The sequence below is a fragment of the Odocoileus virginianus genome, chromosome 10 (genome assembly GCF_023699985.2).
Source record: "Odocoileus virginianus isolate 20LAN1187 ecotype Illinois chromosome 10, Ovbor_1.2, whole genome shotgun sequence".
Classification (NCBI taxonomy): Eukaryota; Metazoa; Chordata; class Mammalia; order Artiodactyla; family Cervidae; genus Odocoileus; species Odocoileus virginianus.
Window position 1 is genome coordinate 47858865 of NC_069683.1, and position 15863 is coordinate 47874727.

At 50.0% G+C, this 15863-nt stretch overlaps 1 protein-coding gene across 2 annotated transcripts in view; it reads left to right on the plus strand.

Annotated features, from left to right (window-relative positions):
- The window catches only part of DSCAML1 (DS cell adhesion molecule like 1), a 356923-nt gene that overhangs the window by 312424 nt on the left and 28636 nt on the right, over positions 1-15863 (plus strand). For both annotated transcript variants that reach the window (XM_020886749.2, XM_070473524.1), the window contains exons 15-19: positions 1788-1955; positions 3180-3250; positions 7501-7741; positions 11008-11154; positions 13917-14072. In XM_020886749.2, coding sequence (XP_020742408.2) covers positions 1788-1955; positions 3180-3250; positions 7501-7741; positions 11008-11154; positions 13917-14072 — 783 coding nt within the window. The remainder of the gene's footprint in view (positions 1-1787; positions 1956-3179; positions 3251-7500; positions 7742-11007; positions 11155-13916; positions 14073-15863) is intronic.

Here is a 15863-nt window from a genome sequence, read left to right on the forward strand (position 1 = left end):
GTAAATGGTGTCCATCACTGCACTTGGCACGTCACAAGTGCTTGGTAAATATTAGCACCTCTTTTTTTTTAGCCCCTTAGTTTTCAGACACATCATTTGGGTCTCCTTCCTCTGCCTGCACTCATCAAAAATGAATGCACTGACTCATGATCGCTGTCCCTCTCCTATAAACATGGGCAAATCAAATATGATGTGTGAGTTGGCACCAGTTCCCAGGATGCCACAGAGAGAAGTGAACACCTGCCTCCGCATTGCCAGCCCATTTCCTCCTGAACTAAAGTGGTACCCTTGGCAGGAGGAGCCTGCGTGTTTGCAACTCTGCCTTAACCTCCCAGCCCCAGTGACTTTTGGGCAGTTGGGGTGTTTTGAAAAAACAAGGAGAATATACTGTTTTTCTGAGCATCCATAGTCTGCCATTTGTGACGTTGGCTCATGAAACCAAAGAATTAAATGCAAAACTGCAGATGAGGAACCGGGCCAGTGCCCTTCACAGATGCCAAGCTGGTGTGGCTAAAAGAGGTGTTTTGAAAAGCATCAAGACCTCAGTTAGCCAGAACCTGGGAGATGGGATAGTCTCTTTGGGTGAACCAATCCTCCTGATTTACCAGGCATTAGCTTAAAAAGAGTCTTCCTAAAAAATTCTAGAATATGCCATCCTCCCTCCCTGATTCAGGGATTAAACTGTAGTGAATATATTTTAATCTTTTCTGCTGACAGTTCTCAGGATCCTCTACTGTGGATTTAAAAGACATGGAAAATTAGACTGAATAGTCACATCAGGACGTGCCCTGGGAAGATGTTTAAGCCACACTATCAGCCAGTTCCTTGTGCTTTGCCTTTTTTTGTCTTTTCAAAGCAAAATGCCAATAACGTAATCTGGTTATGAATTCTGAGTTTGGAGGGTACTAGCTGAGGCATTGCTGTAACTGCAACCCCTTCCATTTCTCTCTGGAATCCCCTAGTAGGTGCACAGGAAAAAATACATTGAATGAATGACTGGGTTCCTCTGGAGATGCAAAATGTTTACTGTCACAGTATCCCTGAGAGGTATTTATCAGGTATCTTTCACATTCTACAATTTTGCTAAACATTAGCCCTGGAATGGGCTGCCAGTCCCCCTGGATGAATTGGAAACATGCTCATTGCTTTGTTGGCTTCTGACGCTAAAGATTCAGAGACCGTTCTCTTGCTGGTGAGAGAGGAAAGGGTTTGCCTAGGGACTCTGGCACTTGGTTTATTCCGCCCCCACCCCCCACCCCAACAGCCTAGGAAACATTCAGACCACCACCACACAAATGCACAGGAAAAAGAAATACAGAAGCACACACAGAGGAGGAGAAAGGGGGATAAGACTTGGCTTCCCCATTTGCACTGGAATCTTGGGTGGAGGGGGTGCCTCACAGTTACAACACAGCGCTGGTGTGGTGTGAGAGACCAGGAACAAGGGCACTGGCCAATGAGACCCTAAGAGATAGCAAGCATTGGTGATCTTGGAAGGGGCCATAGGAAACATCTGAGGTTTGGGTTTACCAGGCGGCCCTGGGTAGAGAAGGGGTTAAGCTTCCTGATTCTCCAAGCAGTGGACTTGTTCCCATGCTCAGGCATCCCTTGATCTCTTGAACTTCATGGAACAGAACAGTTTTCTCTGAAATTCTCTTGCTGCAGTCTCTGTAAGCAGGACCTCTTCTGGGCATCTAGGTTGAGTTTGGGATGTGCTGCTGCTTGAGGCTGGAGAGAGGTCCTGGAGTTTGCCTGGCTATGGTTAGAAGTGGGTGTCCTCTCTCCAGATTCCTGGGACTTCAAGCAGTCCACACGCAACATCTCCCCGACCATCAACCAGGCCAACATTGTGGACTTGCACCCGGCCTCTGTGTACAGCATCCGCATGTACTCCTTCAACAAGATTGGCCGCAGCGAGCCGAGCAAGGAACTCACCATCAGCACTGAGGAGGCTGGTGAGCATCTCGCCCTGTCACCCCTGCCCATGGGCTCTGAAATTCTGCCCCAGGGGCATCTGGGGCCCTCACCCACCCTGTCCACTGGCAGTGGGTTTGCAATTAGAAGGGGTAAGGGGGGAGATTCCAAGGTGTGTGTTTGTGTCTGCCTCTGGATCATCGGAGACTCTTCTGCCTGACCTTTTCCAAACGGGGTTCTAGATGCAATGCTTTCAGGAGCTGTCCATGGTTCTGCTCCCACTCCACTGGCCCCAGCCTATCTGGAAAGGACAGATAGGCTAGATCTGCAAAAGCTAGGGGTACTACTGCCCTGGATTATCTCTTGTGACTTTTGTCATGAAGTTTTCCTGAAAATTTAAGCAAGATTTCCCTTATTGTATTTTCTCTTACTGTCATTGCAAAATAGAAATTAATACCAAAAAGTACAAATACATGTGCAGTTTTACACATAGTAATAATAATAAAGCAAAAACTAGTATAACCAACACTCATTATCACTTCCCAGAGGTCCTTTATATACCCCTTCTCAACCATAACCCCTCCTTCCCCCTGAAGTAACAAGTATCCCAGCTTCCTTGTTTTCTTTTTCATACATGTCACTGGTATGTGTACACATAACCATACAGTTTAGTTTCACCTGTTCTTCTAATGGAATGCATGCATGAAATAATACTTCATATATTCTCTTGTATCCCCCTTGTTGTGGTCTATATTCTTTTTGTGAGCTTCAGTATAGCTGTATAATTTGTCTATTTTTATTCCCCATCCAAGGAATATAAACAGTTGCAGAATTACAGACTCATCAGATGGACAAACTTTGCTCTTTAACTGAAAAAGAAAAAAGAAAAAAAATGCCAAAATGTTTTCCAAAGGGTTGTACCAACTTGCTCTCCCACGGTTAGCATATAAAAGTTCCTGCCACTTCATATTTTGGTCTGCACTTTGTACTATCAAACTTTTAAAAAAATTTTGCCAACCTGCTGGATGTGGAGTCATATTTAATAGTCATTGTTTGCTATGTTTTCAGCAAATTATGGAGAATGAATAGGAAATTTAAACCCTATGATCATTTCAAGAGGGACTCAAACAGAGGTTCTTTGCTGCTTTAGACAAGTTTTTCCTTTCTCTGCAGCAGCCCTCCAGCTCAAGGATGGGACTGAGGGCATAGGGCTCTTTTCTTCCAAGACATGACTCATAATGTTGTTTCTCCTGACCCCACCCCAGCTCCTGATGGGCCTCCCATGGATGTAACCTTGCAGCCAGTGACCTCACAGAGCATCCAAGTGACCTGGAAGGTAAGCAAAGTCAAAAGCATTTCCCCTGAAATGTCTCCCTCCCTTTCCCATCCTTAATCTTCAAATGAAGCCCCAACAGACTTGTTAGTGTCTGGTGTCTTCCAGTACCCACGCCTACTTATTACTAAATACATGAGGTTGGAGGGGTAGAAAGAGAGGAGGATAGAGGAACTGGTCCCCCCACCGATCCCAACTCCCTTCTCCACCATGGCTTCCTGATGGAGGCCTCTGCTTCGAGTAGGATAAAGAATTTGTCAGTGCCAAGGAGAGAAGATGATTCTTTTACATGCTGGTCTGTCCTACAAACCCCACAGATTGTAATATATCTAGAGCTGGAATTGATTTTGTGTACATTTCAAAGGGACTCTATGGATAACAGGAGATGAAATGACAGGGTCTCACCCTTGTCTTGGCCCTGTGACTAGAGCTGAGAAGTAGGGTGAAACCATCCCCTGTGTTCTCATGGTCAAGACTTCAACAGGGAGCTTTGTCTTTTCTTGATTTCCTCCTCTGTAAAATCAGAATGAAAAAATAACTGCCCTCCCTAGCTCTGGGGGAGGGGGAGCTTCAGAGAAAACAAACCAGTATGTGCTGCAGCCATTTCTAAGGGGAAGAAACTTGTAGATCTAGAAGGCATCTGAAGACTCTGTCTCTGATGGGAAATCTTAGAGGTAATTCCACAGCAGGGCAGAGAAACAGCATAATCTTGAGCATGACTGAGGAATGCTTTCCTGGGAAACTCTAGCCTCATCACCACATCCCTGGCATGGGCACAGAAGGGCTGCCCATTCTGATGGCTTCCTGCTGCATTTTCCAGTGTTTGAGTATTTTCTTGCACTAACTTCTCTGTTCCTGTGGAATGGACAGAAGAGATATTTCTCCTTCCTATCAGAGGAGGCCATGGTATAGAGATGTAAGGTGACTTCCATGGTCATTCAAGTCATGACAGGTGCAGAACTTCACTGCACACAGTCTGAAGCCAATACCCAGTCTCCCCACTGAAGCCCACTGTCTGGAGGTCAGGAACAGAGAGTTTCCTAAGGCCTATTCCTGTTCTTCTTCTTGGATTTCTCCAGCCCCACCAGTAGGGCTTGGGGGGTTACCTCCTCTGCATCTGGGCTTTGAGTCCAGGGTCATTTTCTGACTCTAACCCCTGGTGGAAAAACTCCAGGCACTTTAGTCGTCCTTCTAGTCCCTTCATAAAGGTAGACTTGAGAATTGGAGAGATTCAAAAGGGTCTAGTAATATTTTCCCTAAAAATAAGACTATGTGTTTGGGACCTCCTTGGTGATCCAGTGGTTAAGACTTCACACTTTCCCTGCAAGGGATCCAGGTTCAGTCCATGATCAGGGAACTAAGATCCCACATGCTGTGTGATGTGGCCAAAAAATAAAACAATTCTTTAAAAAACCAAAGGAAAAAAGACTATATGTCTTGGCATGCACGCGCGCACGCACACACACACACACACACACACACACACACAAGGCAGCAGAGCCTGGTTCCTTCCCGCCCCAGAGAAATGACCAGGACAAAAGTGGGACAGAGGCTGGGCAGTTGGCCCTCCCTGGGTACCAGTCCTCCAAGTAGATAGATACCTGGAGCCCTGGTTCCCTCCAGGTTCAGATCTGGTTGCCAGAGCTTCCCTCAGAAACTGGGAGTGAAGCCTGGAGTCTAGACCCCAAGTCTTATCGGCATCCTGACTCTGCATCCACTTCCTAAGAATACTCCAAGGAAGCCTGGAGGTGGGGGCGGGAATGAATAAGTATGTAAACCTCTGAGACATTTGGCTACAAAGCTCCTGGAGGTCGATAAAAATTTAGAATCAGATTTACTTCTCCAAAGTCTCATAATGAAAAATAAAATTGATTAGAAAGTTAGAACTTCAGAATGAACCAGCCTATCAATAAATTTTGGGGCTGACTTCTCAAGGGAATTTTTTTTAACACCAAGAAACAGATTAATGAAAAATAAAGATTCACTTGAAAGATAAGTCACTTCATTTTAAGACTCTTTCCTTGAGATGGATCACCACTGCTTTATGACATAAATTTGCAATCAGCTCTATTGATTTCTTAATGCTTCAGAGAAATATTGTTAAGATTGATTTAAATCCTGAGTGTGCCTGTTTAAGGAGGTGGGGCTTTACAGGGAGAAGGAAGAGAGAGGAAGGGGTGAAGATATGTCAAAATTTGTAAAAATGTGTGAATATCTATATGTATGTAGCAAGGTATGCCTGAATGCCTACCCAAGGCCTGAGCCAGTGTATGCTGATGTGAAGGACAGCGGTGTGGTGCTATGTATATCACACATAGATAAGTGTATATGGTGGTGCAGGCGGCTCTAAGTATGTAGATGTGTGTGTCATTGTGCAATGATGTATATATCAGTGTATTTCAATGTGGGCACAGATATGTAATAGAGTATATGTCAGTGTGAGGACAAGGGCACCCTGAAGATATGTTTGTGTCTATAGTAAGTGTCTGAATGTGTGAGTGTGTAAATTATTTGTTGTTTAGTCTGACTTCAGTCGTGTCTGACTTTGTGAGCCAATGGACTGTAGCCTGCCAGGCTCTTCTGTCCATGGGATGCTGACAAGAATGCTGGAGTGGGTTGTCATTGCCTTCTCCAGGGGATCTTCCCCACCCAGGGATTGAACCCTCCTCTCTTGCATTGGCAAGCGGATTCTTTACCACTTAGCCACCTGGGAAACCTGAGTGTGCAGATACAACACCCACATTCAGAAATTCTCCCTCTTACCAACTAGCAAACAGGACTGTCTAAGTGCAGAGAGAAAGATTATTCAGGCATCAACAGAAAGTCAAGTCAATTAAATACACACACACACCTAGTTAGTGAGTTCAAAATAATTATGTTAAATTAAAAACTTAATTTTATTAAGTTAACGGTGAGCTTAAAAATGCAGTTCATTTGAAACATTCATTGAGTTTAAAAAATGAGCTGTTTTACTAACTTAATTGTTTTTGATCACACTATTTTTTAGTACAGTAAAAGGTGGGCTTTTAAATTAACTGCCTCATCTTCAAAACCCTGATTCAAGCTGTTTTTCTATGTACTGGTGTGTGTGCATGCTCTCTCAATATATAGATGGGCACGTCCCCTCATTAAAGGAGCCAGTTTCTATTTGTGAGTCTGTATGTTTCTGGCCATGGGTAGGTGTGTATTGGGATGTTTGCTTTGATGGGTCTGGGTGTGTGTGTTCATGGTTCCAGATGTAAGGAACCATGTAAGGTTCCAGATGTAAGGCGTATCAAGATCCTCTGTGTGTGTGTGTGTATATGTGAGATCACATACAAGAATGTCTGTGTCAGTGTTTCCCGGTTGATGGTTTCTCTCTCAGAACACCTGTGTGCGTGGCTGGTTGTGTATCAGGGTTCCTGCTGAGGGTAAGAATGTATTTTCCACCCCAAGACTAATGCCAGTGGAGTCTTCTCCCTTGGCCTGCCCACCTGGGGTCAGCCCTTCATTCCCGCCAGCCCAGACAGAGCTCTGTGGTCCCCTCTGTCACCTACCTGTCACCCCCATCTCTGTCCCTCCGTCCAAAAGCCAGCTTCAGGCCTGGGCTCTCCACGCACCCCAGTCGCTGGCCAGGATGTCAAGGGCAGTCCAGCTCCAAGAGGGGCTGGGCTCGCATCAAAGTCAAGGACTCTTTTTTTTTTTAACTTGTGGTACCATACCATTTTATGTACATAAAACTGATCATTTTAACCATGTTCATAGGTAGAGGTCAGTGAAAATGTACATTAACAGTGTTGAGCAGCCGTCACCACTATCCATCTCTAGAACTTTCTCATGATCCCAAACAGAAACTCTGCGGACCCAGCCATCCTAGCCTCCAGTAACCTCTGTCCTACTTTCTGTTTCTGTAAATTTGGGGATTCTAGTCACCTCAGAGACGCATCATACAATATTACTCCTTTTGTGTCTGGTTTATCTCACTTAATGTATTTTCTAGGTTTGTCTATGCTGTAGAGGTTATCAAAGTTTCATTCCTTTTTAAGGCTGAATAATATTTCATTGCATGTATGGACCATATCATCTTTATCTATTCACCTGTCTGTGCACACTTGGGTTGCTTTTATTTTGGCCTAGACTCTGGGTGAGATGGGAGCCTTACAAGGCTTGGGAGCAAGGGAGTGACATGATCTGCCTTTGGTTTTAAGAGCATCCTCTCAGAATGTCACCGTGTCTTTGTCTCCCCCCACCACCCTACCACCCCATACTCACAGGCGCCCAAGAGGGAGCTGCAGAATGGCGTCATCCGTGGCTATCAGATCGGCTACCGAGAGAACAGCCCGGGCAGCAATGGGCAGTACAGCATCGTGGAGATGAAGGCCACTGGGGACAGTGAGGTCTACACCCTGGACAACCTCAAGAAGTTTGCCCAATATGGCGTGGTGGTCCAGGCCTTCAATCGGGCTGGCACAGGGCCCTCATCCAGCGAGATCAATGCCACCACCCTGGAGGATGGTGAGGGCACCAGTAGAGGGTAATGGGTACAGATCTCAGCTGTGGGCAGAGCCACAGGGGTGCCAGGGTGCTGGGGGCCCTTCCCTGCTCCTGGGCCCCATCATCGCCCTGTGGTACACACAGCCTCCCTGGATCCCTCCATCTCCTCTCACCCATCAGCTTCTCAAGGGATGCTTGGTCCGTTTAAGCCTCAGGGCCTCTCCATCCATTGGCTGGCTCTCTATCCATCACTTTCTAATGCTTTGCCCATCGGTCTCTCTATTGAGCTACTGATGTGTCTGAGTGCCTATCTGTGCATCTGTCTGACTCTGCATTCATCTTCTCCCTCTGCCTTTTCCTCCTCCCTCATTCTGGCCCCTCACCACCTCTCTCCCCAAGCTCTTTCCTCTACACTCTGGGTCCTATTTCCCCTCCTTTAGGCCCTCCAGGTTGGAAAAAGGGCAGGAGCCAAGTTACCTGTGCACTTCTGAGCTAGAACCTGTCCACCATCTGTTTTAGGGACCTGAGATGAGACTGTGGAGTTACAAAATCCCAAGGTCCATGGACAGAGGATTTGAAGCCCAGTTTTTAAAACTGAATTCTTTGAGGATTGGAGAGGACTCCAACTTTGAATGAATGATGGGGTTTCTCAGGCAGAGAGGGTTAAGAGGCAGCAGGAGCATGCCGCTCTCCAAGCACAGAGAAGAGCCCACTGTTACCCGAGCTTGTGCTAGGAAACGAAAGGAGACATGACCCTTGATACCCACCCCAAGAGATGGAGCCAGGCTGGTCACAGCCCCGCAAAAAGCAGAATAAATAGAGCTTCCTTCTTGATATTCCAGCCTAAGACCAAGATATGAGATTGAAACCTGTCACTGAGTCTGAGCCTTCCCCCAGTAAAAGGAGGGAACTGACTGCCCTGGAAACATAATGCCATTGCCCCATGGCCATCAAGATATCCAGGATTCTACCATTAGAGATTCATTCCTTTTGCTAAGCAATGTCATCTTCTTATCTCATTCTTTCTGAAAATGCAGACACCCTTGGGAGGGAGGACGCCATCAGGTCAGAAACACCAGAAAGTAGATTAACTCATGCCAGTTGTTCTTAATTTTGGCTATAAGTTGGAATTATCTGGGGAGTTTAAAAATCCTAACGCCTGGCCTCATCCCCAGAGATTTCCATTTAATTGCTCTGGGGCTCAAGCTAGGCTTTGAGAGGGAGCAGATGTCAGTGCACTGAGCCCCCGGGGAAGAGGGAGAACACAGAAGGAGGGAAAGGTGCATAGAGTGCAGAGGTCCAGAGAAGCACCCGAGCTATACTACCACCAGCTCCCTCACCCCCTCCACCATCCCACACCCTCACCAGCCCATCAGTCACCGCCCATCCCCCACCGCCCCAATGCTGGCCACAGGCCTGGCTGGATAGAGGAAGACCAGCTTGTCACCGTTACGTACCAGTGGTGCCATCCCAAGCAGTATTCTGACACAGTGCTTCTCAAACCTGAGCACACATCAGAGGGTTGTAAACAGATTGCTGGGCCCTCCCCCAGAGTTCTGCTTGAGCAGGTCTGGGGTAGGAGCCAAAAATGTGCATGTCTAATAAACTCCCAGGTGATGCTGATGCTGCTGGTGCAGGGAGCACCTGTGAGAACCCGAGCACTAACGGCCAGGTCACTGCCCATAAAAGGACCCAAGGCTCACGGGGGTTATGAACCTGTCTAGAATTGCCCATCTGGTGAAGAAGAGCCCAGGTCAAAATCCAGGCCTGACCCTGAATCCCATGCACTTTCTATTCATCCTGTTGTTACCCTCTTGCTTGGGAGCAAGGCCGGATGCAGGACCAAACGACGTGGATGCAGGATGCTCAGGGAAGCCACCTGCAGGACGAAGAGTTGCCCCAAGTCCATATCAGCACACCTGACCAAACACTAAACTCCATCCTCCAGGGCCATGCCAGGAAACAGCCTGGCCAGGCCCACCCTTGTCTTCCATCCCACGTCCCTTGCTTTTGAGGGGGCTACAGTGGGGGCTGGGATTACCAACAGGGAGGGATCAGCATGGGCTGTGGAGACATTTTCCAAACAAAGGAGAGAGGGGAAGAAAGTTTCCAGCAGCATTTGCTCAGCAGTTTTTCATACTTAATTAAGGCCCTCGTTAGCCTGTCAGATCCTGATCGTTTCCTGGCAATATTAGCACTCCTCCTGGGGTATTCAAGGGCCCCTGCCTTAGCAATAGTGTCTTTTCCATAATTATATTACCTTCATTTTGTTCGAACGGGCGATCTGTATTAGTTTATTACACTGGGTCCCTAATTACATGGTGCTTATATTTTTACACCTAAGTAATATGAAACAATAATCATTCTCAGAGAGGATCGTTAGGATGATGTATTATCATTTAAATGCTCATAAAAATTAGAGTTGCCTCTTGTGGGGCAATGGGATCTAATTACCTTCCATCCAGCCTGCGCCTCCTTTCTCCCACTCAGAGCTAAGCAGACGTGGCCTTCCCCTTTGCCCCCAGCTCCTCGGAAACTAGGGCAAGTGCCACCAAAGTTGTCCCTGGCCAAGGTGGCTCCTTGGGGCCTGGTGTCGCCCCTGTCTCTCATCTCAGATGGGCGAGCCACAGCTGGGCCACCCCCAGAGGCTGGGACTTAGGTTAGGTTCTCAGATGGAGAGGGTTAAAGGCAGGGTGGGCCACCCAGGCTGGTCCTGGTATTTTTCCCTCACCCAATGCATTTTGGTGTGTTGGGTGCAGGGACAAGGAACAAAGTATAATGATTCCAGAAGCCCTAAAGGTGTCTGAGGGACCTCTTCTCCCCTGCCCCAGGGTTATTTGAGAGCCTCTTTCCTTCTTTTCCTTCCCTTCAGCTTGGCACAGGAGCAGGGACACATACGGCTGGCAGCCATCAGATAAGAGCATCAGTTGCATCTCCCCACAGGGCTGGCTTGGTCTTCCACATTCTATTACATTCGGCGGAGGTGGACCCCCAGGAGCTCATGCCCGGAGTGCATCACCTTCTTCCCTGAACCCTTACCCAGAATCAGGAACATGCCAGCCAGAGTCTAGGAACCAAGCTGGAAAGATCTCTATTCACCCAAATCTCCAGGGAAGGAGACTGGCTTCCCTTCCCAGCCAGCAGCCCAAACTCTCGAGACTCACTGAGTCAGGAGGGCCTCCCACTTGTGTAACCCAAGGTCCCTCTGGCCGGGCAGCAGGGTCTGCCTGCATGTAGATGTTGTCCTGTACCTTCCTAACCAGGCCCTTTGGCTCTCCCCTCCGCAGTGCCCAGCCAGCCCCCTGAGAACGTCCGGGCCCTGTCCATCACTTCCGACGTGGCCGTCATCTCCTGGTCGGAGCCCCCACGCAGCACCCTCAATGGCGTCCTCAAAGGCTATCGGGTCATCTTCTGGTCCCTCTACGTTGATGGGGGTGAGTCTGCTGGGGGTGGTGGCCAGCTCATGGGGTGAGAGGCAAGGGGTTGGTGGAGGCCCACACTTAGAGCTGAGCATCTTCCCATGGGATGTCGAGCAGAAGTCCAGCCTCTCCCCTGCACCTGTTATCCCATGCCAGAGCCAGGGGCCAGAGTGAGAGGTGGTGTCCATGGTTACCTTCCCGGTGGGGACAGACATCAGCTGCCCCTGTTCAGCAGTATGTTGGGCAGTGGCTTAAGGGGTGAGATGGACACATTGCCTTTTTTGATGGAATGTGTTGATATAAGGACTCTGTGGCCATGTCAGTCAGGAAACAGGTGTTAAACTCAAGCGGGGCAATTGAGACTTTAATGAAGGCGCTGCGTTTGGAGGAGTGTGGAGGGATGTTGGGGCCCCAGGGACTAGCACCAGCAGGAAGCCGTCACCGCCTAGGACGGAGGGGCAAGAGGAGGAAGCAGGGTCCCTTGGCCAGACGGATGGCGAGGCCTATGTTCTGTGCAGATGAGCTGCCCAGGACCTGGAGAAGAGTGGAGAAGGGTGAACAGTGGAGCTGGGGGTAAGGATGGCAGAGGGAGGAGAGCCAAGACAGTGGCCCAACCCTTTGGGCGCCTTCCTTCCCACGGGACAGGCTAGTGTAGCCCCACAAACACAGCAGCCCCTGCCCAGTGGTGCAGCAGAGCCCTGGACCAGGAATTCATGCCAGCCAGAGGCCCAGCATCCCAAACCGTGGGCCTGAGTTTGCCTCGCCATATCCTGAGCCTTCTGCCACTGGTTGCCTGGCCCGTTCCTTCTCTCCTGGAGGACCTGGGACTCCAGCTCACAGCCAGCCCTCTGTGCCAGCTGCCCTCCCTGCCCCTCACCTGGGTTCTGGTGTGCCCAGAGGCACTGCTGACAGGAATTCTCTCTCCTGGTCACACCTCCACCTTCTCCTCCAAGAGTGCAGAGGCCTGCAGGTCTCCCAGGGCCTTATGCAATGAGATAGCCTCACCTATCTGTGCTAATCCACAAAAGGGAAGGGCCCTCATTTTCCAGAGCTTGTTCCCCCTTTTCGAACCCTGTGGCTCCCCAGCTCAGCCCTCTGGTGGGGAAGGCATCAGCCTCGCTAGTCTCCAAAGGTCACTTAATTAATTGATGGCCAGGCTGCCCTCCTCCTGGGTCTTTCTCTGACTCTAGTCCTGGACAGGTCCCTCCTGGTTTCTGACCTCCTGGAAAAGGAAAGTTCCACTTCTTGGGCCTCCGAGGGCCAAGAGTCCCCTGAGGCTGGGTCTGGAGTCCTCACCCTCTGGACCCTGGCAGACTATGGCCGGTCCCTGGCTAGGCCCGAGACCAGGCCTCTGCCTGTGCCGGGTCCCTGGCGAGGCGCCAGGGTGGGTTTGCTGGCACTTGTCTTCCGCACAGCCTGTCCTCAGCTGGTGTCTGGGGCTGTTTTCTAAGAAAACCCAGTAGTCTCAGGGGGCGGGTTGTCAGCTCAGAAGCCTCTTTCCTCCTCCTGAGACCCTGGCTGTCCCATGGGACGCTCTCCCTAAGCTCTTCTTCAGCGTCTACAGCAAGTTCTTGGCAGATTCAGGGTGACGGGTCCTCACTGAGCCCGAGGAAGGCCTGGCCCTCCCGGCCGTGGCTGTCACTCCAGCAGCCTTGCCCATGTCTGCAAGGACATCTTTGCAGACAAGATGTCCTTGATGTTTGAGGAAGGGAATGGGGACTTAACCCCTTATCCTCTCGAGAGTTCAGGGTGCCAGTCCAGGAGCGGTCAGGTGCAGGGCAGGCAACCCCAGCCTGTCCCAGGTCATGCCACCTGGATCCATCGCCTGTGAGAGCTGAGAGCCCAAGGAGGTGTCAACTTCAAGAGCGGTCACAACCTGAAAGTTGAGAGTTATTAATAATTCGAGTGGGAATTTTTAGGACTTCAATCTGGGAGACAGCATCTCAAGTAGCCCTGAGAGAACTGCTCCAAGGAGGTGGGGGGAGATTATAAAGAAGTTTCACCACAAAGACCAGGTAGTCTGAAAGTCAAAAGTATTTTTGTGAATGAAAGAAAGCCGGATATTCCAAGTTAAGGAATTTAGCCCTTTTCCGTGTATGGGAAGACATAAGAGTCTGGACTCAAGGAAATCATTCCTTTCATATGCAACTCACTATCCTGCATTTTTTTGCATCCTGAGTTCCTCAGTGTTTACTGTAGGGAGTGACTGCAACCTGAGATCTGCCATATCACCTAGGTATTCTCTTTCCTAAGTGCCTTTAGGGCTCAGGGATTCAGTTTTGGAGGGCTAGAATGGTGATTGTGAAATCCTTGTTTACTGATATGGTAGGAAATACTCCATTTCTCAGAGGTGCTGGGCAGCCAAGAGAAACAGCTGCCAACTGTCCACCTGGCCGAGGCTCCTTCTGGGTCCAAGTCACTCCTGGGGTCCCTCACATGGAAAGAGGGGTGGGTGGAGGACAGGGAAGTGAGGTTTGGAGAGATAGAGAGGTAACTATTTTATAGGGGGAGTATTAAGTTGAATTTGGTACAGCGTTGACTAGGGGCTGAGGCCCGGCTGGCATTTGTGGGTCACCCTGGTTGGGCCACTTGAGGAGAGACACGGCCTGGGAGCAGTGTCGCAAGTCTGCAACCATGACCTTGAGGTGAAAGGTCCCCCTTGTTGCCACCACCATGGAGTCAAGGTCCAAGCCCAGGCTGGTAGAGGGGCAGTGGCTGGGGGACTGTGGCCTGGCCTGGCTGGCCTGGGCCGCACTCAGGATGCGCGTGTCTGGCAGAGTGGGGTGAGATGCAGAACATCACCACGACGCGGGAGCGGGTGGAGCTGCGAGGCATGGAGAAGTTCACCAACTACAGCGTGCAGGTGCTGGCCTACACCCAGGCCGGGGATGGCGTGCGTAGCAGCGTGCTCTACATCCAGACCAAGGAGGACGGTGAGTGCACACCTCCCACCTGGCCTGGCCTCAGCACTCGGGGCCAGCTCCCAGGGCTTGTTGCTCCAGCCTTCCACTGCTCACCCACCCACAGTTAAGGGGGAGAGCAGAGCCCCATCCTTTCTCCTATCCCTTCATTCTCTGTGAGAGTGACTCATTGGAAAAGACCCTGATCCTGGGAAAGACTGAAGGCAAAAGAAGAGAGTGGCAGAGGATGAGATGGTTAAATAGCATCACCAGCTCAGTGGACATGAACTTGAGCAAACTCTGGGAGATAGTAAAAGACAGGGAAGCCTGGCGTGCTACAGTCCATGGCATTTCAAAGCATCAGACATGACTTAGCAACAGAACAACAGGGTGACTTTGAGAATTCTGGGAGCGCTGCTTTGGAATAATATAGCTTACCACAGGTGGTGGTGAAGTGCCCCAGGACTCATGTGTAAACATACAAGCCACCATAACCCCCTCCCCTGCATCACTGGGGTCAGAGGCCAGATACAGCCTCTCTTCCCACCCCCCATCCCAAGAGCATCCTCTTTGTGGCATCTGCTCCCCTGCAGGGTTCAGCCTGGTCTCCTCCGGATACAGATGGTTGGGGATGCCGGGAACGGGAACATCACCCAGGTTAGGGACTTGGCAATCCCGCTGCAGAGGCCCCAGAATGAATGGGCCAGGCCCTAGACTCTGGTGGGTGTGTAGTGGGGGGACAGTCTCAGGACTGGGATGTGCCTGCTTTTGGATCTGTGATCTCAAAGCCCTGTCCCCTGAGGGCAGAACTGGAAGAAAGGGGAGATAAGGAGCCAAACCTCCAGGGTAGAGTGATGCAGTCAGATGGGAGAGGCTGGAAGCTGAGTCAGCCCAGGAGCGATCAGGTGCAGACAAGGGTCAGACTTCCCACCCAGGTCAGAGCTGTACCCCTCAAGGGGCCTCACTGGGGACAGGAGGTACCATATGTGACCCTTTGCTGCTCTGGGCCCCTCTTCCACTTCCTTACTCACCCCACCAACCCCAACACTTAGTCGATTCTAATTCTCCTCAGCCACATGCACTGTGGTTAGAGAGTCAATTGATATGACATGCCTTGCATCCAGTGCGTGCTTCATAAACAGTAACCAAGGTTGGCATTTTGGCCTCTTTCCAACTCAGCCTTGGTTTTTCCAAAGGATACAGAGACCTCCGGTCTAGGTTCTACCCAGACAATTTGGCAGAAGGAGCTGGAGTGGTGAGAGGAGTTACAATGGGGCAACTCAGGCTGGGAGTGATAGTGGACTTCTCCCAGTGCAGACCAGCTTGGTGACTTGACGACGGGACTAACTGTGATTAATGCTCCCCACTCTCCCTAAGCCCCTCCCTTTCCATCAGATCAGCCCCTTCCCCCCACTTAAGCTCTTAGCAATTAAATATTTACCAACCTGCCTGCCCTACTTTTCCTGTCATTAATCCCCGCATCAAGGTTTCCTGGGACAGCTCCAGGCAGAGCCACCTGCTCTTGTGTGGAGACCTACCGGGGATGGTGCTCGGAGCCTGGCCCCTTTCAGGGCCTCAGGAACACACATACACACTGGCACCTTCCTGGCCTCTAGAAATTAACCACCCAGACCTCCAGACTTTCTTGCATCCTATTCTGATACAATGGGCTGCCCAGGAGGCTCAGTGCAAAAAGAACCCACCTGCCAGTCAAGAGACTTGGTTTCAATCCCTGGGTCAGGAAGATCCCCCGGAGAAGGAAATAGCAACCCACTCTAGTATTCTCGCTTGGGAAATTCCATGGACAGAGGAGCCTGGTGGGCT